We start from the raw sequence: 27,080 nt of genomic DNA on the forward strand, positions 1-27,080 counted from the left end.
TGAAGGTAAAACAGTTCCCAGTTGGTTCTGTGCAGCTGCTTGTGTTCTCTCCCATTGACTTACCAGTTACATTGAGCTGGCTCCCTGCTCCATAGATGTAGCCCCACACACTGCAGCTGTACACAGCAGTATCATTGAGAGTCACATTCACAAGGCTCAGAATGTAACTGTTCCTGCTGACATTTCTGGAAAGCTGAACACGATCGTGGAAACCCTGGGCCTTGGTGAGGGTGCCATTCACAAAGTGGCTTATCATCCACCCCCTGTTGCTGCCAGGTCGCTGGTAGTGCCAGTGGACATCAGTGTCAATCACACTGGCATTGTGCATGGCACAGTGGAATTCGACAGTATCACCCTCTGGTACCTTGCTGACCACTGGATCCTGAATGAGAACTGGATCAGCCAATGGATCTGTTTGTGGGAAACAGATATAAATCAACACAGAGAGAAAAAATACTCCATCTTTCAAATCTCAGTAATACAGCAAAAAAGTTTGACAATCACTTGATGTTAATGCACTACTTTCTAAAGCATGGGGCTGGAAACAGTGCAACTCAACAGGGTGCAGTCTGTCAGCTGTGGTTTATTGGGAGCTCTCTGTCTCTGAGGCAGAAGGTGATGGGATTGCTTCCCCCTCCAGAGGTTTGAGCAGACATTGGGACCATCCAGAGCAGCACTGACCTGAGGTGTTAAACCAAGTCTGTCCTTACAGGAGGATGTGAAATATCCCAGGGTATCATTCAAGGGTCAACACAGGAGTTCACCCAGTCTTCAGGAAATATGTATTTCTGAAGCAGAAGATGGGGCTATTCACTTCAACGCTGTTTGTTGGATCTTTCTGTATGTTTTCCCCACTCATGACTACAATGTACCTCATTTGCTGTAGATTATGTTGGGGCCCTCTGAGGTTGTGAAAGGTGGTACTGAAAAAAATAGATGTTTATTATTTTAATGTTTCATGCTGTCGCATCAAAATGCCATTGGAAGACTGGGATAAGGCATCTCCAAATTTGAGATGAACTTGCAGCTCTTCCACCGAGTCTCAGTGTCGCGATGCAAGGCGTGTGTGTGAAGAGCTGTGGCTGTGTGGTGTCCCAGCCTCAGGGATAGTCCAATATAGGAGGAGACTCAGTTTGATGTTTCACAGTTCTGTTAACTCAGTGAGAGGGGTCATGGACCAGGTTTGTAAAGATGTATAAAAGAAAATTGCTGTTGATGCTGAAAAACTGAGATAAAAACAGAAAGTGATGATGAAAACCCAGTACATCTGGCAGCATGTGTGGAGAAAGATAAACAGAGTTAAGGTTCTGGGTTCTGAAGAAGGCACCTTGGACTTCAAACATTAACTTTGCTTCTCTCTCTACAGATGGTGTCAGACCTGCTAAGTTTCTTCAGCAATTTAAATTTTTATTATAAATATTTATCATTGCCTTGGGTGTCGTAGGTACAATTTTTAAGTTTATAGATGTCATAAAAGATAGACTAGTGACAGACCATCCTGAACAAAGCAGTCTGCTTCACTGATTTGATTTAATTTGATTTGATTTGTTTTATTGTACTCACATGTACCCAAGTACAGTATATGTTTTGTTTTGCAAGCAGTGCAGGCAGATCATAGCAAACAAGGACATATACATCCATAGGATGTTTGGACAGAGCAAAGCATACACGGTTACAACTGCACAGCAGCTGCACAAAGCAACATCAACATTGTTAGAAATTAGAGAGGCTCATTCAGCCATCGAATAACAGCAGGGAAGAAGCTGTTCTTGAACCTTTTGGTGCACATGTTCAAGCTTCTGTATGTCCTGCCTGATGGAAGAGGTTGGAACAGAGCAGTACTAGGGTGGGAGGGATCTTTGATGACGTTGGCAGCCTTTCCGTGGCAACGAGAAGTGGAAATGGAGTCCATGGATGGGAGGTTAGCTTCCGTGATGGTCTGGGCTATGCACACAACCTTCTGTAGTTTCTTATGATCTTCAGCAAAGCAGTTGCCGTACTAGGCCGTGATGCACACAGGCAGAATGCTTTCTACGGTGCACCTGCAAACGTTGGTGAGGGTCCTTATGGACATGCCGAATTTCCTAAACTGCTTGCGGAAGAAGAGGCATTGTGCCTTCTTGATATCACATCTACATGCGAGGTCCAGGACAAATGATCAGTTATCATCACTCCCCAGGAACTTGAAGCTGTCGGCCCTCTTCACCTCACCTCCACTGATGTAAATAGGGGCATGTTCTCCTCCTTTCTTCCTGAAGTCAATGATCAGTTCTTTTATTTTGCTGATATTGAGAGAGATTGTTATCATTGTACCATGACACCAAACCTTTTATCGCCTTTCTGTATTCTGACTCATTGTTGTTTGAAACCTGTCCTACCACAGTGGTGTCATCACAAACTTGTAGATGGCATTTATTTGGAATTTGGCAACACAGTCATGGGTGAACAGACAGTACAGTAGGGGACTAGGAATACACTTTGCAGGGTTCCAATGTTGTGAATTATCGTGGAGGAGGTGCAGTTATCTATCTTCACTTCTTGCCCTCCCGATTGCAGATATGGACCAGGAAGCTCAGGATCCTTTGGTGTGATTGGCACCACATCCACAAACATCCAGTCCTTCCACCAGGAGAAAGTGAGGATTGCAGATGCTGGAGCTCAGAGTCGAGAGTGTGGTGCTAGAAAAGCACAGCAGGTCATCCAGCATCCGAGGAGCAGGAGATCAATGTTTTGGGTATTAGCCCTTCACCAGGGACTTTCCACCACCAATGCTCAGTAGCAGCAGTGTGTACTATCTACAAGATGCACTGCAGATATTCACCAAAGATCCTCAGTCAGCACTTCCCAAACCCACAACCACTTCCATCTAGAAAGACTAGGGCAACAGATACATGCGAACACCACCCCCTGAAAGTTCTTCTGCAAGCCACTCACGATCCTGACTTGGAAATATATTGCCATTCCTTCACTGTCACTGGGTCAAAATCCTGGAATTCCCTCCCTAAGTGCATTATGGGTCCACCCACAGCACAGGGACTGCAGCGGTTCAAGAAGACAGCTCACCCCCACCTTCTCAAGGGGCAACTAGGGACAGGCAAAACGTGATCACTCCCAGAAGTAATTTTTTTTTACATGTATTTCTATTGAGTTTGAGAAGATGGTTGATTCTGTTCAAAGGTGAAATTACAGAGGAAACTCGATTATCCAAGCGAGAGGTATTTCATTCGGACAATTGATTATTCGATAATTAATTTGACTTTAAACAAGGGAAGCCATACTGATCAAACGCTGTGCTCTGCTGGAGAGTTTGTTTAAATCCATAAATTTGATGAGTCTGCTATTTAAACAAACTAACCTTTGCATTGTGCAAATTGCAGGTGAAACTGAGAAGGACTAAACCCTTACCATCACATAAATATATGAAATCACAGCAGTAAACAAGGCCCTGAGCAGCTTCTACAATCACAAGAGCACTTGTCCGTTTCTGCTGAACTCAGTGTTATGATAGAAATACAGAAGCACTGCTTCATGCAGGTTTTTACGTTTTCTGCCATTTTTTTCATGAACGACCCAGTAAAGTGACGGGAATAAAGCACTTACTTTGGCAAAGGGCTGTGTAACTAATCCTTACGTTGGTGCTTGAGGTGCTTGTGTTTCTTTGTTTTTGCCAGTGTTTTCACATGTTCTTCAGTACAGGCAATCAGAGTGCATTTACCTCTTTGACTTAATGTTTTTATGGGATCTCGAGGACACGTTCGGATAATCCAAAATTCGGATAATTGATATTCACATAATCGAGGTTTCTCAGTATTAGAGAAGATTAATTCTGCAATGATGTGTTCCCAGGGAGGAGTCACAGCTCCATGGAATATGGGACAGAGATATGCTGACAATATCACAACCCCAAGTCTCCAGTCCTGTCTCCTCTCTACTGGGACTACTGTGACTGAGTTCACTGTTTTGATGCTATTTTTTATAAAACAAATTTTCATATACTTACCTGTTACAGTCAGCTGGGATCCATTCCCACTGATATCTCCCCAGACTTTACAGTAAAAGACTCCAGTGTCATTGGGCTGCGCGTTTGTGATGGTCAGAATGAAGGTTTCATTGGAGGAGTCTCTGGAAGATTGGAATCGCTCAGGGAATCCTGTGCTCCGTCGTGTGATGTTCCTCGTGTCATGTGTTAAACCCCACTGCATGGTCTTCCCTGGTTGCTCCCAATACCAATGAACATCGGTGTGTGTCACTACAGCGTTCTTCATGGTGCACTGTAACCGAGCAGTGTGACCCTCGGTGACACGTTCCAGGCTCGGAGACTGGAGAAGGACTGGGACATTTGCACCTTTAAGAGAAAACGTGTGAATAAATTAAAATTAGTCTGAAGCCTGTTAAATATCTCAAACATTTCATAAAAACATATCAGTTCATGTTACTTTGGGTAATTTCTCAACCTATTATCAAGCAGCTTAATCTGGAAGACTCAAGGATGACTTTAATTTGAAGATTAGGTTGCAATGATCAACTGCCTCTGCCACTTCCTCCTCAGTCACAAACTTGTTGCTTCTCCCTCCTTGATTACTGCAGAATCCTCCCAGTCTTCTCCCCATGCTGCCTTCCTATTTCCTAATGACTTAGTGCCTATTTATTTCTTCTCCACACTTTCCCTGTGTTTCCTTCATCCTTTACAATACAGCTCACACAGCTAGAGGTTTCTTGAAACTCACTGTCATCAAGACCTTCCTCAAACAAGTCAATCAAGTGACTGAGGTGTCAGTGGAGGAGCACTTTGGGGCAAGTGATCATAATTCTATTAGTTCGAAATGAGTTATGGAAAAGGATAGACCTGACATAATAGTTAAAAGTTCTAAATTGGAATAAGGCCAACTTTGACAGCAAGGTATTTGACAAGGTCCTGCATGATAGACTAATTAGTAAGGTTACATCACATGGGTTCCAGGGGAGCCAACTGGATACAAAATTGACTTGAAGGTGGAGACAGAGGGTGGTGAGGGAGGGTTGCTTTTAGGGCTGAAGGCCTGTAACATGAAGTAACAAGTGCTGGATCCACTGCTTTTAGTCATTTATATAAATGATTTAAAGGTGAATTAGGAGAGATGGTTTGTAAGTTTGCAGATGACACCAGAATTGGTGGTGTAGTGGGCAGTGAAGATGGTTATCTCAGATTCCAACAGGATCTTAATCAGATGGGCAAAGGGGCTGAGGAGTGGCAGATGGAGTTTAACTTTGATAAATATGAGGTGTTGCATTTTGGTAAGGCAGATCAGGACAGGATCTATATACTTAATGGCAGGGCCCAGGGAATGTTGCCAAATGAAGACAGCTAGAGGTACAGGGATACAGTTCCTTGAAAGTGGAGTTACAGGTAGATAGGTTGGTGAAGAAGGTATTCGGTATGCTTGCCTCCACTAGTCAGTGCATTGAATATAGAAGTTGAGAGGTCATGTTGCGTTTGTACAAGATATTAATGAGATCACTTTTAGAATACTGTGTTTAATTATGGTCTCCTTGTAATAGGAAGGGTAGTGTTAAACTTAAGAGGGTTCAGAAAAGATTTACAAGGATGTTGTTGGGATTGGAGTGTTTGAGCTATAAGTTTGATGATGAATAGGTTCTGCTTTTCTCCCTAGAGCAGTTAAAGCTGAAGGGTGACCTCATAAAGGTTTATAAAATCCTGAGGGCCATGGATAGGGTGAGTGAACAAGGTCTTTTTTCTCAGGATAGAGGAGTCCAAAACTAGAGGGTAAGAGGGGAAAGATTTAAAAGGGACCTCAAGGGCAACTTTTCATGCAGGGTTTGGTGCGTGTATAGATGCCAGAGGAACGGATAGAGGCTGTTACAATTACAACATTTAAAAGGCATCTAGATCTGTATATGAAAAGGAAGGGTTTAGAATGATACGGGCCAAACACTGACAAATGGAACTAAATCAGTTTGAGATGTCTTGTCGGTGCAATGAATTGGACCAAAGAATCTGGTTCTGTACTGTATGATTCTATGACTCTAAGCCACCCGTATCTTTTGGACTCCCTGCCACTGATGTTAATCTCCATTCCCAAAGCTCTCAAAACAATCTGTTCAAATCCATCCAGTCCAGCTCTCAGTTCACAGCATTGAAATTGGATCCTGCTCATCTATTGCTGAAATCAGACTCTCACTGGCTGAAATTCTGTGGGAAAAGATTTCATGAAGTGTCATCAGGGTTTGTGGAGAGTCTGTAGTGATTTCATTCCACCCCTGAGAAATATGAAAATGTGAGCTAAACCCGGGGGGGAGTCTCCCCCCCGTCACTCAGCTGCCTGTTTCAAATGGGCTGTTGCAACTTCCAAACTGCTCACTGGGGAAAGCTGCTTAAAGTTGGGACTGAAGGAGTACTTGAGAGTAATCCGTGTTATTATTGCTATTGTTGTTGTTATTGTTCTCTCTGGGTCACTGTCTGCCTGATAGCTTGTTCGTGATGTCTTTGTTTGGCACGGAGCTCTAACTGCTCTGTGGAAGCTGGCAAGTTGGGGAGCTCTGTCTCTAACCTCTGTGGCCAGCTTGGAGCTTCCCTCTACCTGGACCTTACCACTGACTCCGATAGTTAAACATGAGGAAGGGAAGTTTAGGAGGGGACAAAATGTGGGATAAAACTGACAGACGGGGAGATAAGAGATGGGGAATGAGGGTGGCAGATATGAAAGTAGAATCAAGGCCACCACCAGAGCAGCGATGAACTTATCAGATGGTGCAGCAGTCTGAGGGGCCGATTGGCCTGTTCCTGTGCCCTAAGGTCCTCTATGGCTCAGCTGATTGGCAGCTCCCTGCAACTGGTGCTGGAATGTCTGGTTTCCCCTCTCAGTGGGGACTCAGTGCTGGAGGACAGAGAGCCTGCGGTCAGTCTCCCGAGAAATCTTCATGTTTCTTCCACGATCAGTCAGCTTCCAAATGTTTCAGCTTCACTAGCAAATCCTCCCAACCCAAAGTCAGCTTCAACAATTCGCACACAAACCCTCACCCCCACCACTGCTCCCCCCCCCCCCCCCAAAAGTTACTATGCATGTCACTGGTCCTGAAATCTGCTTCAGTGATTCAGTGTCAAATGCTGGTCAGTAAACACTCCTGTGAGATACTTTGTTAACATGTTGCTACTGTCACTTGTTGCTATAAAAGTGCAGTTGTCAGCCACCACAGGCTCAGGCCAAGAGCTTTCTGCTTCAGGACTTGGTGTTGATACAATTGATGCTGCCTGCCCAAAGAGAGCCTCCACAATCACAGTGTCATACAGTCATACAGCACAGAAATAGGCCTTTCGGTCCAACCACTCCATGCTGACCATCTTCCCAAACTAAACTAGTCCCACCTGCCTGCTCCTGACCCATATCTCTCCAAATCTTTCCTATTGATGTACTTACCTAAATGACTTTTAAATATTGTGACTGTATCCATATCCACCACTTCCTCTGGAGGTTCATTCCACACACAAACTAATCTCTGTGTAAAAATATTGCCCCCCTCCATGTCCTTTTAAAATCTTTTTCGTCTCACCTTAAAAATATGCCCCCTAGCCTTGAAATCCCCCAATCTAGGCAAAAGACACATGTCATTCCCCTTACCTATATCCCTCAAGATTTTGTAAGCCTCTATTAAGTGACCTGTCAAGCCCCTATTCTTGAGGGAAAAAAGCCCTAGCCTATCCGGCACGGTGGCACAGTGGTTAGCACTACTACCTCATAGTACTAGAGACCTGGGTTCGATTCCTGCCTTAGGCAACTGTCTGTGTGGAGTTTGCACATTCTCTCAGTGTCTGTGTGGGTTTGCTCCGGTTTCCTCCCACAATCCAAAAATGTGCAGGTTAGGTGAATTGGCTATGCTAAATTGCCTACAGTGTTACGTGAAGGGGTAAATGTAGGGAATGGGTCTGGGTGGATTGCTCTTCAGCCTCTCCTTATAACTGAACCCTCCAATCCAGCAACATCCTATTAAATTACTTCTGAACCTTCACCAGCTTAATAATATCCTTTCTATAACAGGGAGACCAGAAAACCTCAATGTGATATCCCAACTTCTATACTCAAAGGTCTGTTCAATGAAGGCAAGCACACAAAACTCCTTTATGATCACCTTAGCCATATGCGATGCAAATTTCAAAGAATTATGGACCTGAACCCCTAGGTCTCTCTGTTCTACAACACTGCCCAAAGCCCTGTGTTTAATTGTATAAATCTTGCCGTTGTGTGTTTTACCAAAATACAATGCCTTGCATTTACCCAAATTAAACTCCATTTGCCTATTCAACTTCAAACTTCAGCCCATTGACACAGTTGATCAAAATCTGTTTATAATCATAGATAACCTTCTTCACTGATGGATGCTCCACCAATCTTGGGTGTCATCTGCAAACTTACTAACAAGCTTTCTATAGTCTCATCTATATCATTTACACAAATGACAAATAAAAGTGGACCCAGCACTGATCCCTGAGAAACACCACTGGTCACAGGCCTCCAATATGAAGAGCAACCCTCCACTATCACTCACTGTCAAGCCAAATTTGATTAGATTAGATTCAGTGTAGAAACAGGCCCTTTGGCCCAACAAGTCCACACCGAGCCTCCGAAGAGTAACGCACCCAGACGCATTCCCCTCTGACTAATGCACCTAACACTATGGGCAATTTAGCATGGCCAATTCATCTGACCTGCACAACCTTGGACTGTGGGAGGAGCACCCAGAAAAAACCCACGCAGACATGGGGGAAATGTGCAAACTCCACACAGTCGCCCAAGCTGGAATTGAACGTGGGACCCTGGTGCTGTGAGGCAGCAGTGCTAACCACTGAGCCACCATGCCACCATTTGCATTTTCTATCCGATTGGCAAGCTCACACTGAATCCCATGTGATCTAACTTCACTAATTAGTCTACCATGCGGAACCTCGCCAAAGCCCTGGATCTACTCAATCCTGTTCCCATGTGAACTTTATAAGAATCATGTTCAGCACTTGGGGATGAGGGATGGAGTTTTCCTTATCAGGCTCTCTGGGCATGGGCAGGGGCAGGAATGTGGGGAGGGAATGAAAGGGGTATGAGGCAGGGCTTGGTGCAGTGGAGGAATCAGAGCGATGGGGCCAGAGGGCTACGAGGGGGTACAGTTGAGAGGGTGGGGGTGGGGCGGTAATGGTGTTGACACAGGGAACTAAGTAAAGTAAGAGCATAAATAGACCATTCAGCCCATCTAGCCTGCTCTGCCATTCAAGATGATCATGGCTGATCTCTTTGTTGAGCATTCCATCTCCCCCAATAGCATTAGATCTACCTCTGCCTTAAAACTATCCCATCTCTACTACGTTCTGTTGCATTGTGTTCAGAATTTGCACAACCCACTGACAGAAAATGAACCAATCCCCTCAACTACATCCTAAGAGGTCAATCACTAAATTTAAACAGTGCCCCCTGGCTCTGGGCTCGCTCACAAGAAAAAGCACCCTTTTCACATCCACTTTGTCAAGACCATAAAGGGTCTAATACACTTCGATTAAGTCAACCTGCACTTTTCTAAACTCCAGGGGAAACAAGCTCAGTCTGTCCAGCCTTTCTTCATCAAAGAACCCACTCACTCCCCAGATGTTATTCCAATAAACCTCCTCTGAACCATCTCCAGTACATTTCCATCCTTACTTCAAAAACAAAATCAAAACTGTACAGTATCTGAGCTGTGGTCTCACCAATACCCTGAATAACTGCAGCACAATACCTTTACGTTTTTATTCAATTCCTCTCAATAATAAAGGTTAGCACACCACTAGCATTCATGTATACATGCTACACCTGCATCCAACCATTTTGTGACTCACATTTGAAAATCTAGATCTCTCTGTACCTTGGAATTCTGCAGTTTTTTTTTAAATTAATGCTCTGCCTCTTTATTCTTCCAGTAAAAAGAGCAACTTCACATTTGTCTGCAGTATACCCCATCTAGCGGCTTAAATGAATGGACAAGACTCCATCCCTATACATTTTCAACTTCCTTATGATATCTTTGCAATATACTTGCCAATCTAACTTGAATTGGCTGCGAATTTAGCTGACATGCCCTCGGTCCTCATACCAAGTCATTGTTGTAAATTGTAAAACGTTAAGGTCCTAGACTGCTGTGAGATTCCCACTCATCACCTCCTGTAAATCAGAAAGAAACTCATTTCTGCATTCACTCTGTTTACTGTCAGCCAGCCAATCTTCGATCCAAGCTGATACAATACCCCTGACACTATGAGCTTTCATCTGCTGCAGTAACCTTTGATGCAATACTTAGTAAAATGTTTTCTGGAAATCCAAGTGCAGCATACCCGTTGGCTTCCCTTTATCCACAGTACAAGTTATTCCTTCAAAGAAGTCTAATAAATGAGTTTAACATGATTTCCTTATCACAAAACCTCGTTGACTCTTCCCAATTATTCTGAATTTTCCCAAGTATGTAGCAAAAACATCTAATGATTGATTCCAGCTCTGTTTCCATGACAGACACCAAGCTAGCCAGCCATAGGTTCATTTTGTCTGCATCCCTTGACTCATAGTCATAGAATCTTAGAGTCCAACAGCACAGAGACTTTTGGCCTGACCAAAATGTCAATCTACACTAAGCCCATTTCCCTGCACTTGGCCCACATCCTTCTAATCCTTTCCTATCCGTGTATTTGTAAAAATGTCTTTTAAATATTGTTCATATACCTGCCTCAAGCACTTCCACTGGTAGTTCAATCCACGTGCATAAGACTCTCTGTGTAAAAAGGTTGCCCTTCAGCTTCCCTTTTACTCCTTCCCCTATAATCTTAAACTGATGCCCTCTAGTCCTCTACTCCCCTACCCTGGAAAACAGACTGAGTGCCTTTACCCTCTCCATGCCTCTCATGATCTTGTACACTTTTGTAAGATTGCCCCCTCAGACTCATTTGCTCTAAAGAGAAATGTCCTAGCTTGTCCAACTTCTCCCCATAACTGAGACCACTAAGTCCTGGCATCATCCTTGTAAATTTCTTCTGCTCACTTTCCAGTTAAATAACATCCTTCCTCTTGCAAGATGACCAAACTTGAACACAATGTTCCAATTTGGCCTCACCAACGTCCTGCATAACTGCAACAGAACTTCCCAACTTCTATACTCAATGCCCTGACTGATGAAGGCCAGTGTGCTAAAAACCTTCTTCATTACTTTGTCTACCTATGACTCCAATTTCAGAAAACCATGCACCTGTACGCCAAGGTCCCTCTGTTCCACGACACTCCTTAAGGCCTGACTATTCACCATGAAACTCCTATCTTGATTTGACTTTCCAAAGTGCAAGACCTTACACTTATTTATATTAAACTCCATTTGCCATTTCTCAGCCCACTTCCTCAGCTGATCAAGGTCTTGCTGTAATTTCTGATAACCCTCCTCATTGTCCATGATACTGCCTATTTTTGCATCATCAGCAAACTTACTAATCATGCCTTTTACATTCTCATCCAAATCATTGATATAGATAGTGATCAGCAAAGGGCCCAGCACTGATGCCTGAGGCACTAGTCACAGGCCTCCAGTCCAAAAAGCACTCTTCCACTAATCCCCTCTGCTTCCTACCATCAAGCCAATTTTGTATCCAGTTTGCCAGTTCACCCTGGATTCCATGTGATCTAACCTGCCAGAGCAGCCTACCATTGAAACCTTATCAAAGGCCTTACTGAAATCCATACAGATTACATCTACCGTCCTGCCCTCATCAATCTTCCTGGTCACTTCATCAAAGAATTCTAACAAATTTGTGAGGCATGATCTCCCACTCACAAAGCCATGCCAACTACTTCAAATCAAACCCTGTCTTTCTAGATGCATGTATATCTTATCCCTCAGAATCTTCTCAAGTAACTTACCTATGGCAGATGTTAGGATGACTGGTCTATATTTGCCAGGTTTTTCTTGGTAACCCTTCTTGAATACTTTCCAGTCTTCTGGGGTCTCATCCATGACAAATGATGATGCAAAAATATCAGCCAGGTCCCCGTAATTTCTTCTCTAGCCTCTTGAAGTGTTTTTGGATATATCTGGTCAGGACCAGGGGATGTACCCACCTTCATAAATTCTAATACAGCCAACACTTCCTCTACTGTGATATGGACTGTCCCCAAGATATCACCACTAACTTCCCCAAGTTTCCAAGTCTTCAGGTCTTTCTCCACAGTAAACACGGAGGAGAAATATTCATTGAGGATCTTGTCCATCTCCTGCAGTTCTACACATACATGTCCACATTGGTCCTTGAGGGGTCCTCTTCTCTCTCTAGTAATTCTTTCTCCTTTAATATACTGAAAGAACCTATTTGAATTCACCCTAATCTTCTCTGCCAAGGGTATCTCATGCCACTTCCTGATTTCCTTCTTCAGTAAACTCCTGTCTTCCTGATATACCTCCATGGATTCCATTGATCACAGCAGGCTGCTCCTGAGCCATGCCTCCTCCTTTTTCTCTAGTCATAACCTCTTGTCATCCAGAGTTCCCTATTCCTGCCAATCTTGCCTTTCACCTTCACAGGAACATATAGACTCTAGCTATCTCACTTTTAAAGGCCTCCTATTTGCTGGAGGTCCCTTTACCTGCAAATAAACTACTCAAATCAACCCCTGCAAGTTCCTGTCTAATTCCATCAAAATTTGCCTTGCCCCAATTTAGAATGTAAACCTGTGCACCAGTTTTGTCACCCTCCATAACTATTTTAAAATTAATAGAACTATGGTCACTGGTCCCAAAGTGCTCCCCAGTGTCACCTCGATCACCTGTCCTGCCCTATTTCCCAAGAGTAGATTGAGTTTTGCCCCTTCCTGAGTCGGGCCCTCTATATACTGCTTGAGGAAACTTTTCTGAGTGCACTTAACGAATTCCATCCTACCTTACCCCTTAACACTATGGCAGCATTATAGAAGCAATGTATTTACTAAAGTCTAGTTTTACTTTTCCTGAATCTAGGGAACTTTAGAAAATTAACAGCAAACCGATCCATGATGACCAGAGCCACCTATTTTAATGCCCAAGGCTGAAGTATATCTGGAGCTGGAAATTTCTCAACCCACAGTTCCACCAGTTTATTCAGTACTGTGATTGTAATTTCACAATGTTCCTCTCTTCCATCCACCTCCTTGTTTGCAGCTGTTGTTGAAATGGTTTTCGTATCCTCTGTGGTGAAGGAATTTCCTTATTATCTAACAACTGCCCATTCTCTTTCCAGAGGGCCACTTTACATGCTACAAGATTTTACATTACCAGCTATCTTTCGGTTGTATTCTAATTTCTTCCTCTTTAATTAATTTTTAGCCCTTCTCTGTCACTTTTTTATACTCTGACAAATCTTCTGACCTGCTGCTCATCTTTATGTGCTTTTTGCTCAAGTTTGACACTTGCTCCGAACTTCTTTCATGAACCAAGGATGGTGGGTCATCCTTTCAGAGATTTTCCTTCTCGTAGCAATATACCAAATCAGAGCATTCTGAAATCCCCCTTAAATATCTGTCACTGTGTCTCCATTGAGCTTCCCGCCTCACTTTGCCTGCCTGTTCAGTCCAGCTAATCGTTCCTGCATAATCGCATCTACGTTTAAAATAATTGTCTTAGGCCCAGTCTTCTCTCTTTCAAACTGAATGTAAAAGTCAATCATATTGTGGTCATGACTCCCCTTGGAGGAAGTTATTAATCTTGTCATATTCCACAACGCCAAGTCTAAATGACTATCTGATACTTTCTTACAGCAGCATGTTGTGGAATCACTGTCCAAAGTATTCTCTGAATTCTTCATCCAGGTGACCAATTGTCAATCTGATTTGTCCAGTTTGTATGTAGATTTAAATTACTCATAATTATTCCTGTATCACATGTACACAATGTTTCTTCTTCTCTACGGTCTTCCACACTGTAGTTCCTGCTGTGACCTCCCATGAGTGATTTCATTCCTTTATTTTTTTCTCATCGCCACCCAAACCAATTCTACATCATGATCTCCTGGACCAAGGGCATCTCCAGCTGTTGTACCATTGTCATAGAGACACAGAAACTAGCAGCAGGGATAGGCCATTTGAACTTATTCCAACATTCATGGCACAGTCCCCTGTTCCTGTTTTTTTCTCCATATCCTTTGATGCCTTTAGCCTGAAGAACTGGAAATGTGTTGCTGGAAAAGCGCAGCAGGTCAGGCAGCATCCAAGGAACAGGAGAATTGACGTTTTGGGCATAAGCCCTTCTTCAGGAATCATGCCCGAAACGTCAATTCTCCTGCTCCTTGGATGCTGCCTGACCTGCTGCGCTTTTCCAGCAACACATTTTCAGCTCTGATCTCCAGCATCTGCAGTCCTCACTTTCTCCTCATAGATTTTAGCCTGAAGAACTTTATTTTTCGCGTTCTTGAAAACATTCAATGTTTTGGTGTTACCCTTGTTTAACATTGCTACCCCTTCAGCTTTTGCCTAGATTCGACTTGAATCTATGTGGTTCCCTCGGCATATCGGGTGGGTCTTGTAGTGAGTGAGAGGTGTGCAACAATTATGGGAAATACAAAGAAAACACCAAGTGGTTTCACTGGGGTTAGTTTCTGGTCAATTTGGAGGGATAGGTGTGTGAAATGATGGGATCTGAGGCATGGACTGCTCCTGAAAGGATGCTGGGAGAGAGGGTAAGATGATATTTCCTCAATCCCAGTGTGGGAATGTCAGTGTGGATGAGGATGAGGGGCACGTTGGGCACTAGAAAGGTAGGCAACTTCAGGTGCAGGTGGCAGAATGGCTAACTCCCAGTCTCACATGCCTGAGCTGGGGCTGATGGTCTTGGGGGGCTGGGGCTGTGGAAGAAGGTTATGGAGAGGTGGAGATCTCTTTGAGACCCAGCGGGTATGTTCAGGGGGTTCCCTCTCATGAGACAGCCATACCATTCCTGGGAGGGAGAAGGAAAGATCCTGTCATTATAGATCGGCTGAGCCCCAGATTAGTCCCCAGCTGCCAGTTTTCCTGAGGCTGGGGAAAGCTGCTGACTAGAGTTAGAGGTGTAGATCTCAACTACACTGAGGATCCCAACCTCACTGTATCATTTAAAGGGACAGCCTGCCTTCTGGGACTGCATTGGTCATCCACTTACCTTCTGACCCCAGACCAAGCTGCAACGGGGTTGGTATGAAGTTTATTTAGGAGGGAATCGGATTTTTAAGACTTTAACCCCTCCTGCCCCACACCACACCATGAAGTCTCAAAAACAATTTTTTTTTATTTCTCTGGGATTTAGCTGCTCTCTTTGTTTGGAGTTAATGTTACAAAAACTAATTTCTACAGGGAATCTCGACTGGAAAATCACATATAACAACGGGAATGTTCAGTAAACTCTCCCAATGGGTGAAACTTTAAGATTACAGCCCACAGAGCCAATTTGATACTGTATTTTGGTGTTTAAATTGTTCATTTTCATTTCCCATATTCCAGGCTCCTTGCGGTTCAGCCTTGATCCCCCTCTGGGTCTCAGCCTCGCTGGGAGGGCGATGTCCTGTGAACACTCCATTCAAATGCCCCCACCACAGAGAGACATCCCATTAGCAAGGAGTTTCCTGGGAGTCCTGTCTTCCACCAGTGCAATGACTGTGAAATATGATTCCACATTCCCAAATTACAGATGACAAGATCATCCATTGTAAATTAATGTCGCAAGAGGCATTTAGTGTCATCAAGGGGAGCAGATTTGGGAATAAGCATTTGTTTTCATATATACATCCCAGTCAAAGTCCCCACGTAATCAGGCTTATTCTGAGGATCATGATTCCTTTTCTTCAACACAACTTGGTGACAGTGACCACAACTGCCTCACCTTTACCATCGCCATGGAGAGGGATAGGAACAGACAGTCTAGGAACACACATAATTGGGGAAGGGGAAATTATTCTGCTATCAAACAGGAGCTGAGGAGTATAAATTGGGAACAACTGTTCTACAGGAAATGCACAACAGAAATGTGGAGGCTGATTAAGGAGCACTTGCTGCGAGTGTTGGATAACTTTGTCCCACTGAGACAGGCAAGGGATGGTAAGGTGAAGGAGCCTTGGATGACAAGAGGAGAGGAGTTTCTCATCAAGAGGAAGAAGGAAGCTTATTTAAGCTTTGGGAATCAAGGATATAGTACAGCTTTAGAGGATTACAGGGTAGCTAGGAAAGAACTCAAAAACGGACAGAGGAGAACCGGGAGGGGCACGAGAAAACATTGGTGGGAATGTTTAGGGAAAACCCAAAGGCAATCTACACTTACATGAGGAATATGACAATGGTCAGAGAGAGGCTAGGGCCCATCAGGGATAGTGGAGGGAACTTGTGCCTGGAGTCTGAAGAGGTAGGGGATGCCCTAAGAGAGTTTTTTGTTTCAATATTCACTATAGCGTGGGACCTTGTTGATAGTGAGAACACCGTGGACCAGGTTCATAGGCTTGAACAGATTGATATTAAGGAAGTGGATGTGCTGGACATTTTGGAAAGCATCAAGATACATTCACATCCAGGGTCAGACCAGGTACATCCAAGGTTACTATGGGAAATAACGAATGAGTTTGCTGCGCCTCTGGCAATGATCTTTGCATCCTCACCCTCCACGGGAGTAGTACCAGATACTTGGAGGGAGGTGAATGTTGTTCCTCTGTTCAAGAAAGGCAATAGGGAAATCCCTGGGAATTACAGGCCAGTCAGTCTTACATCTGTGGTAAGCAAGGTCCTAGAAAAGATTCTGAGAGTTAGGATTTATGACTATTTTTTTAAAAATAGTTTGATTAAAGATAGTCTGTATGACTTTGTGGGGGCAGGTCATGCCTCACAAGCCATATTGAGTTATTTGAGGATGTGACGAGACAAGTTGATGAGGGTCAAGCAGTTGATGTGATACATATGGATTTCAGTTAGGCATTTGATCAAGTTTCCCCATGGTAGGCTCATTCAGAAAGTTAGAAGGTATGACATACAGGGAAATTTGATTGTCTGGATACAGAATTGACTGGCCAAAAGAATACGAGGTAAAAACAATGACTGCAGTCATTGTTTTTACCTTGTTGATTTTAACCCTACTGTGAATCCTCTTGCAAGGATGCCTGCCTTGAAGAAGTTTTCCTCCTCTCTCTACAAGAATCTCAGGGAGTCCCTCTCCCACTGCAACTCCCAGGTCATTTCCTCTGCCCTGAAGCTCTTCAACCATGTCGTGAAACAAACTCGCTACCACAGCCACATTTGCTTCCTCAGTGCCTGCCTCCATAATCAACTCATCCCACACGGACTTCGGACCACCTTTAAACCAGCAGAGTTCGGACCCGAACAGGACAAACAGTACAGACTACAGATTTAAAAACACCAGCAACCGTTCTCCTTCAAGATCCTCCGCTCCACGCTTGCAGCAATGCGCTGGCACCTAACCTCTCTACAGTCAGCCCTGCCTCAGCTGAGGGCCACACTCTCTCAGAATTGCAAAGGGCCCACTCTGTACTACATTCTCAGGAGAATTCATACTCTCAACAAACAGTATTTCAATTCCATCTCAAACATCAAAAACTGTAAGTACAACAAACTTTTATCCACCCATCTCCATAACCAGCGCTCCTCAAACATTCCAGAAGATTCCCCTGGCCTGGGAACCAATTCCACCGTTAGCCATGCAGCTGATGCAGCGACCACCCCCACGCTGATTGATGATGTCACTTCCGCCCCCATCATGGCCACTCTCACAACCACTTCCACCCCTCACAATTCCTCATGCATCACACCTGACATCACTTCTGCCCTTCACATCATCGCTGATGCCACATGCTCAGTGACTTCCGCCACCCCTACTGCCGTGGTCACCACCACTTCCGCCCCCACCAGCGCCACTCACCTGCATTCTGCTGACATGCCCCCCCCCCCCCCCCCCCACAGACCCCACTGTCACTATCCCCAAACCCCAGAACCCCAAGGGGAACATTACCCCTGCTCATGACTTCACTCCCATTCCCCCCACCATCACACCCACTCCAGTGACAGGTTCCGCCCCCACTCCCAGCTCTACACCCACACCAAATCCCAGCACCCAGCCCTGCCGAGTTTTCACCATCCCCCCAGACCTCCCCCTCACTGAGTCCTCAGCAAAGGACTCACCTTCATCCCCCTCCGTCCACGCATCAATGAATTTAATACACACCGTGACGTCGAACAATTCTTCCGTCGCCTCTGCCTCCGAGCTTACTTTCACAATCAGGACTCCCGCCCACCTTCCGAGGACCCCTTCGCCCACCTCCAACACACTGCATCCACCTGGACACCCCGCGCTGGCCTATTACCTGCCCTCGACCTCTTCATTTCCAACTGCCGCCGGGACATTAACCGCCTCAACCTGTCGTCCCCCCTCCCCCACTCCAACCTCTCACCCTCACAACATGCAGCCCTCCAATCCCTCTGCTCCAATCCCAACCTCACCATCAAGCCAGCGGATAAAGGGGGCGCAGTGGTAGTCTGGCGCACTGACCTCTACACCACTGAAGCCAAACGTCAACTCGAGGACACCTCTTCCTACTGCCCCCTCGACCATGACCCCACCCCCCCATCACCAAACCATCATCTCCCAGACCATACAGAACCTCATCACCTCAGGAGATCTCCCACCCACAGCTTCCAACCTCACAGTCTGGGAACCCCGCACTGCCCGGTTCTACCTCCTTCCCAAGATCCACAAGCCTGACCACCCTGGCCGACCCATTGTCTCAGCATGCTCCTGCCCACTGAACTCATCTCTACCTACCTCGACACTGTCCTATCCCCCCTAGTCCAGAAACTCCCCACATACGTTCGAGAAACCACCCACGCCCTCCACCTCCTCCAAGACTTCCGTTTCCCCGGCCCCCAACGCCTCATCTTCACCATGGATATCCAATCCCTCTACACCTCCATCTGCCATGACCAGGGCCTCCAAGCCCTCCATTTTTTCCTCTCCAGACGTCCCCAACAGTACCCTTCCACCGACACTCTCATTCGTTTGGCTGAACTGGTCCTCACCCTTAACAATTTCTCCTTTGAATCCTCCCACTTCCTCCAAACCAAAGGGGTGGCCATGGGCACACGTATGGGCCCCAGCTATGCCTGTCTCTTTGTTGGCTATGTAGAACAGTTGATCTTCCGTAATTATACCAGCACCACTCCACACCTCTTCCTCCGCTACATTGATGACTGCATTGGCGCTACCTCATGCTCCCGCGAGGAGGTTGAGCAATTCATCAACTTCACCAACACATTCCACCCTGACCTTAAATTCACCTGGACCATCTCTGACACCTCCCTCCCCTTCCTGGACCTCTCCATCGCCATTAATGACGACCGACTTGACACTGACATTTTTTACAAACTCACCGACTCCCACAGCTACCTGGATTACACCTCTTCCCACCCTACCTCTTGCAAAAATGCCATCCTGTATTCCCAATTCCTCCGCCTCTGCTGGATCTGCTCCCAGGAGGACCAGTTCCACCACAGAACACACCAGATGGCCTCCTTCTTTAGAGACCGCAATTTCCCTTCCCACATGGTTAAAAATGCCCTCCAACGCATCTCGTCTACATCCCGCACCTCCGCCCTCAGACCCCACCCCTCCAACCATAACAAGGACAGAACACCCCTGGTGCTCACCTTCCACCCTACCAACCTTCGCATTAACCAAATCATACGCCGACATTTCTGCCACCTCCAAACAGATCCCACCACCAGGGATATATTTCCCTCCCCACCCCTTTCCGCCTTCCGCAAAGACCGTTCCCTCCGCGACTACCTGGTCAGGTCCACGCCCCCAAACAACCCACCCTCCAATCCTGGCACTTTCCCCTGCCACCGCAGGAACTGTAAAACCTGCGCCCACATCTCCTCCCTCACCTCTATCCAAGGCCCTAAAGGAGCCTTCCACATCCATCAAAGTTTTACTTGCACATCCACTAATATCATTTATTGTAACCGTTGCTCCCGATGCGGTCTCCTCTACATTGGGGAGACTGGGCGCCTCCTAGCAGACCGCTTTAGGGAACATCTCCGGGACACCCGCACCAATCAACCACACCGCCCCGTGGCCCAACATTTCAACTCCCTCTCCCACTCTGCCGAGGACATGGAGGTCCTGGGCCTCCTTCACCGCCGCTCTCTCACCACCAGACGCCTGGTGGAAGAACGCCTCATCGTCCGCCTCGGAACACTTCAACCCCAGGGCATCAATGTGGACTTCAACAGTTTCCTCATTTCCCCTTCCCCCACCTCACCCTGGTTCTCAACTTCCAGCTCAGTAACTGTCCCCATGACTTGTCCGGACTTGTCCTATCTGCCTATCTCCTTTTCCACCTTTCCACTCCACCCTCTCCTCCCTGACTTATCACCTTCTTCCCCTCCCCCACTCACCCATTTTACTCTCTGCTACTTTCTCCCCACCCCCACCCTCCTCTAGCTTATCTCTCCACGCTTCAGGCTCACTGCCTTTATTCCTGGTGAAGGGCTTTTGCCCAAAGCGTCGATTTCGAAGCTACTTGGATGCTGCCTGAAGTGCTGTGCTCTTCCAGCACCACTAATCCAGAATCTGGCCAAAAGAATACAGTGAGTGATAGTGGATGGAAAGTATTCCGACTGGAGATTGGTGACCACTGGTGTCCCACAGCGATCTGTTCTTGGGCCTCTGCTCTTTGTAGTTTTTTTATAAACAACTTGGATGAAGAAGTGGAAAGATTAGTTAGTAAGTTTGCTGATGACACAAAGGCATTGTAAGTAGTGTTGAGGGCTTTTGCAGGCTACAACAAGGCATTGACAGGATACCAAGCTGGGCTAAAAGGTGGCAGATGGAGTTCAACCTGGATAAATTCAAAGTGATTCATTTTGGAAGGTTGAATTTGAATGCTGAATACAGGGTTAAAGATAGGATTCTTGGCTGCATGGACAAACAATGGGATGTTGGGGTCTATGTCTATAGATCCATTTGGAGTACTGTGTCCAGTTTTGGTCCCCACACCTCAGGAAGGACATACTGGCACTGGAATGTGTCCAGCGGAGATTCACACGGATGATCCCTGGAATGGTAGGCCTAACATATGAGGAATGGCTGAGGATCTTGGGATTGTATTCATTGGAGTTTAGAAGATTAAGGGGAGACTTAATAGAGACGTACAAGATAATACATGGCTTGGAAAGGGTGGATGCTAGGAAATTGTTTCCGTTAGGTGAGGAGACTAGGACCCGTGGACACAGCCTTAGAATTAGAGGGGGTAAATTCAGAACAGAAATGCGGAGACATTTCTTCAGCCAGAGAGTGGTGGGTCTGTGGAATTCATTGCCGCAGAGTGCAGTGGAGGCCGGGACGCTAAATGTCTTCAAGGCAGAGATTGATAGATTCTTGTTGTCTCGGGGAATTAAGGGCTACGGGGAGAATGCGGGTAAACGGAGTTGAAGTGCCCAGCAGCCATGATCGAATGGCGGAGTGGACTCGATGGGCCGAATGGCCTTACTTCCACTCCTATGTCTTATGGTCTTATGGTCTTATCCCTCAAAGTTGCCACTCAGGTTTATCGGGTTGTTAAGAAGGCACATGATGTTTTGGCTTTCATTAACGGGGAATTGAGTTTAAGAGCTGCAAGCTGTAGCTTTATAGAGCCCTGGTTAGACAACATTTGGAATATTGTGTCCATTCTGATCACCTCATTGTAGGAAGGATGTAGATACTTTAGAGAGGGTGCAGAGGAGATCTACCAGGATGCTGCCTGGGTTGGAGGGCTTGTCTTATGAAGAGAGATTGAGTGAGCTAGGGCTTTTTACACTGGAGAGGTGACTTGATAGAGGTGTACAAGGTAGAGGTGTACAAGAAGCATGGATAGAGGAGATAGCCTGAGACTTTTCCCCAGGACAGAAATGGCTGTCACGAGGGGTCATAATTTTAAGGTGATTGGAGGAAGGTATAGGGAAGATGTCAGAGGTAGGTTATTTATGCAAAGAGTGGTGGGTGTGTGGAATGCACTGCCAGCAATGGTAGTAGAGTTAGCGACATTAGGGACATTTAAGCGACTGCTGGACAAGCACATGGATGGCAGTAAATCGAGGGGTGTGTAGGTTAGGTTGAGCTGAGATTGAGATAAATGCTCAGCACAACACTGTGGGCCAAAGGGCCTGTACTGTTCTGTACTGTACTATGTTCTATGTTGTTGGATCATGTTCACACACTCATTTGTTCAGTTCAATATGTATGGCCAGATTTTACTCCGTTTCAAGGCGATAATTTCCACTCTGTTATTACTGCATAAGTGACGACGTAGCCACATTTATTTCAAGGTGAGATGGTAATTTGATGATAATATCTGAAACAATATCAATATAATATCAGAAAATACTTACTGGTCACATTCAGCCGGGTCCCTTTCCCAAATACTGTCCCCCAAATCTCACAGATGTAGGTATTGGTGTCTCTGAGCTGCAGCTCTCTGATGGTCAGAATGAAGCTGTTACTGGACACATTTCTGGAAAGTTGAAATCGCTCAGAGTACCGCCGATCCGATCGGTAAACACCGCCGTCGTTATAATGACTCAGTATGATCGGCCCGTGTCGGGAATGGTGCCAGTGTACAGTGTATTTGTCCACAGTGTAATCGACATTACTGCTCCGCAAATCACAGCGAAATGTTACTGTCCCACCCTCGGGCACTGTCACTGCTTCAGGGGATTGGATAAGAACTGTCCGTGTATCCTGACCTGCGAATAGACATTGATCGAGATCAGAACATAAAAGTAAAACGCCAAATCAAAGCGGTTATCGAAACATCTGTACATTTACAGATATCGATTCTGCATTGTTATCACGAGTCTTGTCGGCGACCTATTTTAACATAAAATTAAAACAAAGTATTGCAGCTGCTGGAGATCTCGCCTCAGGCGACTGACTGTGTGGAGTTTGCACGTTCTCCCTGTGTCTGCGTGGGTTTCCTCCGGGTGCTCCGGTTTCCTCCCACAGTCCAAAGATGTGCAGGTTAGGTGAATTGGCCATGCTAAATTGCCCGTAGTGTTAGGTAAGGGGTAGATGTAGGGGTATGGGTGGGTTGCGCTTCGGCAGGGCGGTGTGGACTTGTTGGGCCGAAGGGCCTGTTTCCACACTGTAAGTAATCTAATCTAATCTAATCTAAAGCAAACAGGTCTGGAAGAATGTGGAGAGAGAAGAGTGAATGTTTCTAGTCAAGTGATCCTCCTTCAGAACTACCATGAGCAAAATACTGAGGATTCTAGAAATGTGAAATATGTAAAAAAAAACAGAAAATGCTGGAGATACTCGGCAGGTCTGTTAGGATGCGTAGAGAAAAAAGGAAAGGGAATATTGCAAGTCAGTGACCTCTTACCAGACCATGCCAGGTTTTTCACATTGCCCTGCACTGACCAGTAATTCCACTGGTTGAGGTCCACCCAAAAGCAGAGAAACTGTGGCTGAAGCTCATTCCTGCTCCACATATATACTTCAGTGCTGTTAGTTACAGCAAATACCATTACGATGAGCAGAAAAACAAGGGAATTTTTTGCCAGTTTTGATGACATTTCACAGCTTCCAGCTCAAATGACTGGTGCATGTTCCGAGACAGGAGGCTTCTTAATCTCATCTATTTAATCCCATCCTTGCAGAATGACAAGGTTATCATATCCCGAAATCCAGGGGTCCATTATTCATCTGAAAAGGAATGTGTTCTGGAGTTAGCTTTTACGATGCTGACCCTGCCTGTTGTTGATTGTAGCTGCTTCAGGACTATGCAGAAATGACACTAGGTTCTGTGTGTGCAACTGTGCTTTAAAATGTCTCCTTCATGTTTACAGCTCCATTCTCCAGCAACCTCTAAAACATGTAGTAATTTTCTCTAAATCTAGACTCAGGCTTCAAGCACAGTAAACACCAGTAATAATCAGACTCAAAATCAATTACAGGACAGTTGAACAGATGAACACTATGCTCTTTAATCTCAGGTATGCCTGAAAAATTGTTCTGCAATTTCTTTAATTTTCTCCAGAGCATATTCTGTCCTAACCAATGGAGTGGATTTGCTGTATTTTCACAACCAAACCTTTCAGCACTTTTCAGTCTGCATGCTAAATTTAATGCCACGTTAATCTGACTGGATGCTGGTCTTGTTCAGCTCCACCAAATCCGTACACATTCACATACACTGTCTCTCTCACCTTCACTCGCACACACACACAAAGTCTCACACATGCACACACTGTCACACACAAACATGGACATACACACACATACACAAATGCAAAGAGACACAAACACACACACTCACTCAGGTTGAGGTTTAGGGGAACTCTAGATACCATCTATCAACCCCTCAGAAAACGAACAGGAAATGACATCACCACAAACCCCAGGAACCCCATCCAGGACAAACATATAAACAGAAAGCAGGAGACTACAGCTTCGCTTCACTTGGAGGTCGCCACTGATGATGTTGCCTAGCCAGGTAATGAAATGTCTGGATATCAAACCTACAGCTCAGCGAGCAAACCTACCCCCCCCACCCCCCACACACACACACACACATTCTCCCTCAAACATTCTCTCTCTTTCTTTGATGCACCCAGACACATACATAGAGGCACACATTCACACTCTCTCTCTCACACACATTGATACACTCATAAAAGCAAACCCCATTGCCCAGACCTGAATGTGATGTGGAGGTGCCAGTGTTAAACTGGATGCACAAAGTTAAAAATCGGACAACACCAGGTTGCAGTGCAACAGGTTAATCAGGAAGTACTAGCTTTTGAAGCACTGCTTTTTCATCAGGTAGCTAGTGGAACAGGATCATAAGGAGCTAACATAAGGTTTGATGCATTGTCTGAGCTGAAATGTAACCTTTATTTATAAACCTTAAGTTATCTTGAGAATGTGACTTCAAAAAAGTTCTGGGATTTACATACTAATGAACCAAAACCTGCAACCCATTCTAAAAGATGAAAGACTTAACAGCAATCTAGGTTTGTTCAATATATTATTTCAATTGCATGACACTGTAATCTTTTGCAATAAATTCAGTGTCCTATGATCCTGTTCCACAGCTACCTGATGAAGGAGCAGTGCTCAGAAAGCTAGTGCTTCCAAATAAACCTGTTAGTACTAAGCAATCAGTCCTTTCATTTCATGGCTTATTAAGCGACAGTTGTTTGTAGATGGTGAGATCTGAGACACTTTAATCACAGTTTCAAAATGGAATCTGGTGAAACTACACATAAATTTACAAACAACCTCATTAGGAGCAGGAATAGGCCACTCAGCTCCTCAAGCCTGCACACCATGCTGGAATGCCCTGGCTAAACCGACCTCACTCTTGTTTTAAATCAGCAAACCCTGATATTTAAACATTGACCTCTCATTCAGGAATCTTTTATAAGAGGAACCATCCTCTCTACGTCTTCCGGTCAAGTCTCCTCAGGAGACTTTCACAATCAGGATTCCCGCCCACCTTCTGAAGAGCCCTTCGCCCACCTCCAACACACTGCATCCACCTGAACACCCTGCGCTGGCCTATTACCTGCCCTTGACCTCTTCATTTCCAACTGCTGCCGGGACATTAACCGCCTCAAGCTCTCTACCCCCTCCCCCACTCCAACCTCTCACCCTCACAATGCACAGCCCTCCAATCCCTCTGCTCTAATCCCAACCTCACAATTAAGCCAGCGGATAAAGGGGGCGCAGTGGTAGTCTGGCGCACTGACCTCTACACCGCTGAAGCTAAACGCCAACTCGAGGACACCTCTTCCTACTGCCCCCTCGACCATGACCCCACCCCCCCATCACCAAACCATCATCTCCCAGACCATACAGAACCTCATCACCTCAGGAGATCTCCCACCCACAGCTTCCAACCTCGCACTGCCCGGTTCTACCTCCTTCCCAAGATCCACAAGCCTGACCACCCTGGTCGACCCATTGTCTCAGCATGCTCCTGCCCCACTGAACTCATCTCTACCGACCTCGACACTGTCCTATCCCCCCTAGTCCAGGAACTCCCCACATACGTTCGAGACACCACCCACACCCTCCACCTCCTCCAAGACTTTCGTTTCCCCGGCCCCCAATGCCTCATCTTCACCATGGATATCCAATCCCTCTACACCTCCATCCGCCATGATCAGGGCCTCCAAGCCCTCCGTTTTTTCCTCTCCAGACGTCCCCAACAGTACCCTTCCACTCACACTCTCATTCGTTTGGCCGAACTGGTCCTCACCCTTAACAATTTTCCTTCGAATACTCCCACTTCCTCCAGACCAAAGGGGTAGCCATGGGCACACGTATGGGCCCCAGCTATGCCTGTCTCTTTGTTGGCTATGTAGAACAGTTGATCTTCCGTAATTACACCGGCACCACTCCCCACCTCTTCCTCCCCTACATTGATGACTGCATTGGCACCACCTCGTGTTGGTGAAGTTGATGAATTGCTCAACCACCTCGTGGGAGCACGAGGTGGTTGAGCAATTCATCAACTTCACCAACACATTCCACCCTTAAATTTATCTGGACCATTTCTGACACCTCCCTCCCCTACCTGGACCTCTCCATCTCCATTAATGACGACCGACTTGACACTGACATTTTTTACAAACCCACCGACTCTCACAGCTACCTGGATTACACCTCTTCCCACCCTATCTCTTGCAAAAATGCCATCCCATATTCCCAATTCCTCCGCCTCCGCCATATCTGCTCCCAGGAGGACCATTTCCACCATTGAACACACCAGATGGCCTCCTTCTTTAGAGACCGGAATTTCCCTTCCCACGTGGTTAAAGGTGCCCTCCAACGCATCTCGTCCACATCCCGCACCTCTGCCCTCAGACCCCACCTCTCCAACCGTAACAAGGACAGATGCCCCTGGTGCTCACCTTCCACCCTACCAACCTTTGCATAAACCAAACCATACGCCAACATTTCCGCCACCTCCAAAAAGACCCCACCACCAGGGATATATTTCCCTTCCCACCCCTTTCTGCTTTCTGCAAAGACCGTTCCCTCCGTGA

At 45.8% G+C, this 27,080-nt stretch overlaps 1 protein-coding gene across 2 annotated transcripts in view; it reads right to left on the reverse strand.

The window, feature by feature from the left end:
* Positions 1 to 27,080, reverse strand: part of LOC140482707 (immunoglobulin superfamily member 3-like) — a 73,966-nt gene that overhangs the window by 19,899 nt on the left and 26,987 nt on the right. For both annotated transcript variants that reach the window (XM_072580242.1, XM_072580241.1), the window contains exons 2-4: positions 22,416 to 22,769; positions 4,001 to 4,345; positions 64 to 411 (exon numbers count right to left, since the gene is read on the reverse strand). In XM_072580242.1, the coding sequence (XP_072436343.1) occupies positions 64 to 411; positions 4,001 to 4,345; positions 22,416 to 22,769 (1,047 nt within the window). The remainder of the gene's footprint in view (positions 1 to 63; positions 412 to 4,000; positions 4,346 to 22,415; positions 22,770 to 27,080) is intronic.

The sequence above is a fragment of the Chiloscyllium punctatum genome, chromosome 11 (genome assembly GCF_047496795.1).
Source record: "Chiloscyllium punctatum isolate Juve2018m chromosome 11, sChiPun1.3, whole genome shotgun sequence".
In the NCBI taxonomy this organism is placed as follows: Eukaryota; Metazoa; Chordata; class Chondrichthyes; order Orectolobiformes; family Hemiscylliidae; genus Chiloscyllium; species Chiloscyllium punctatum.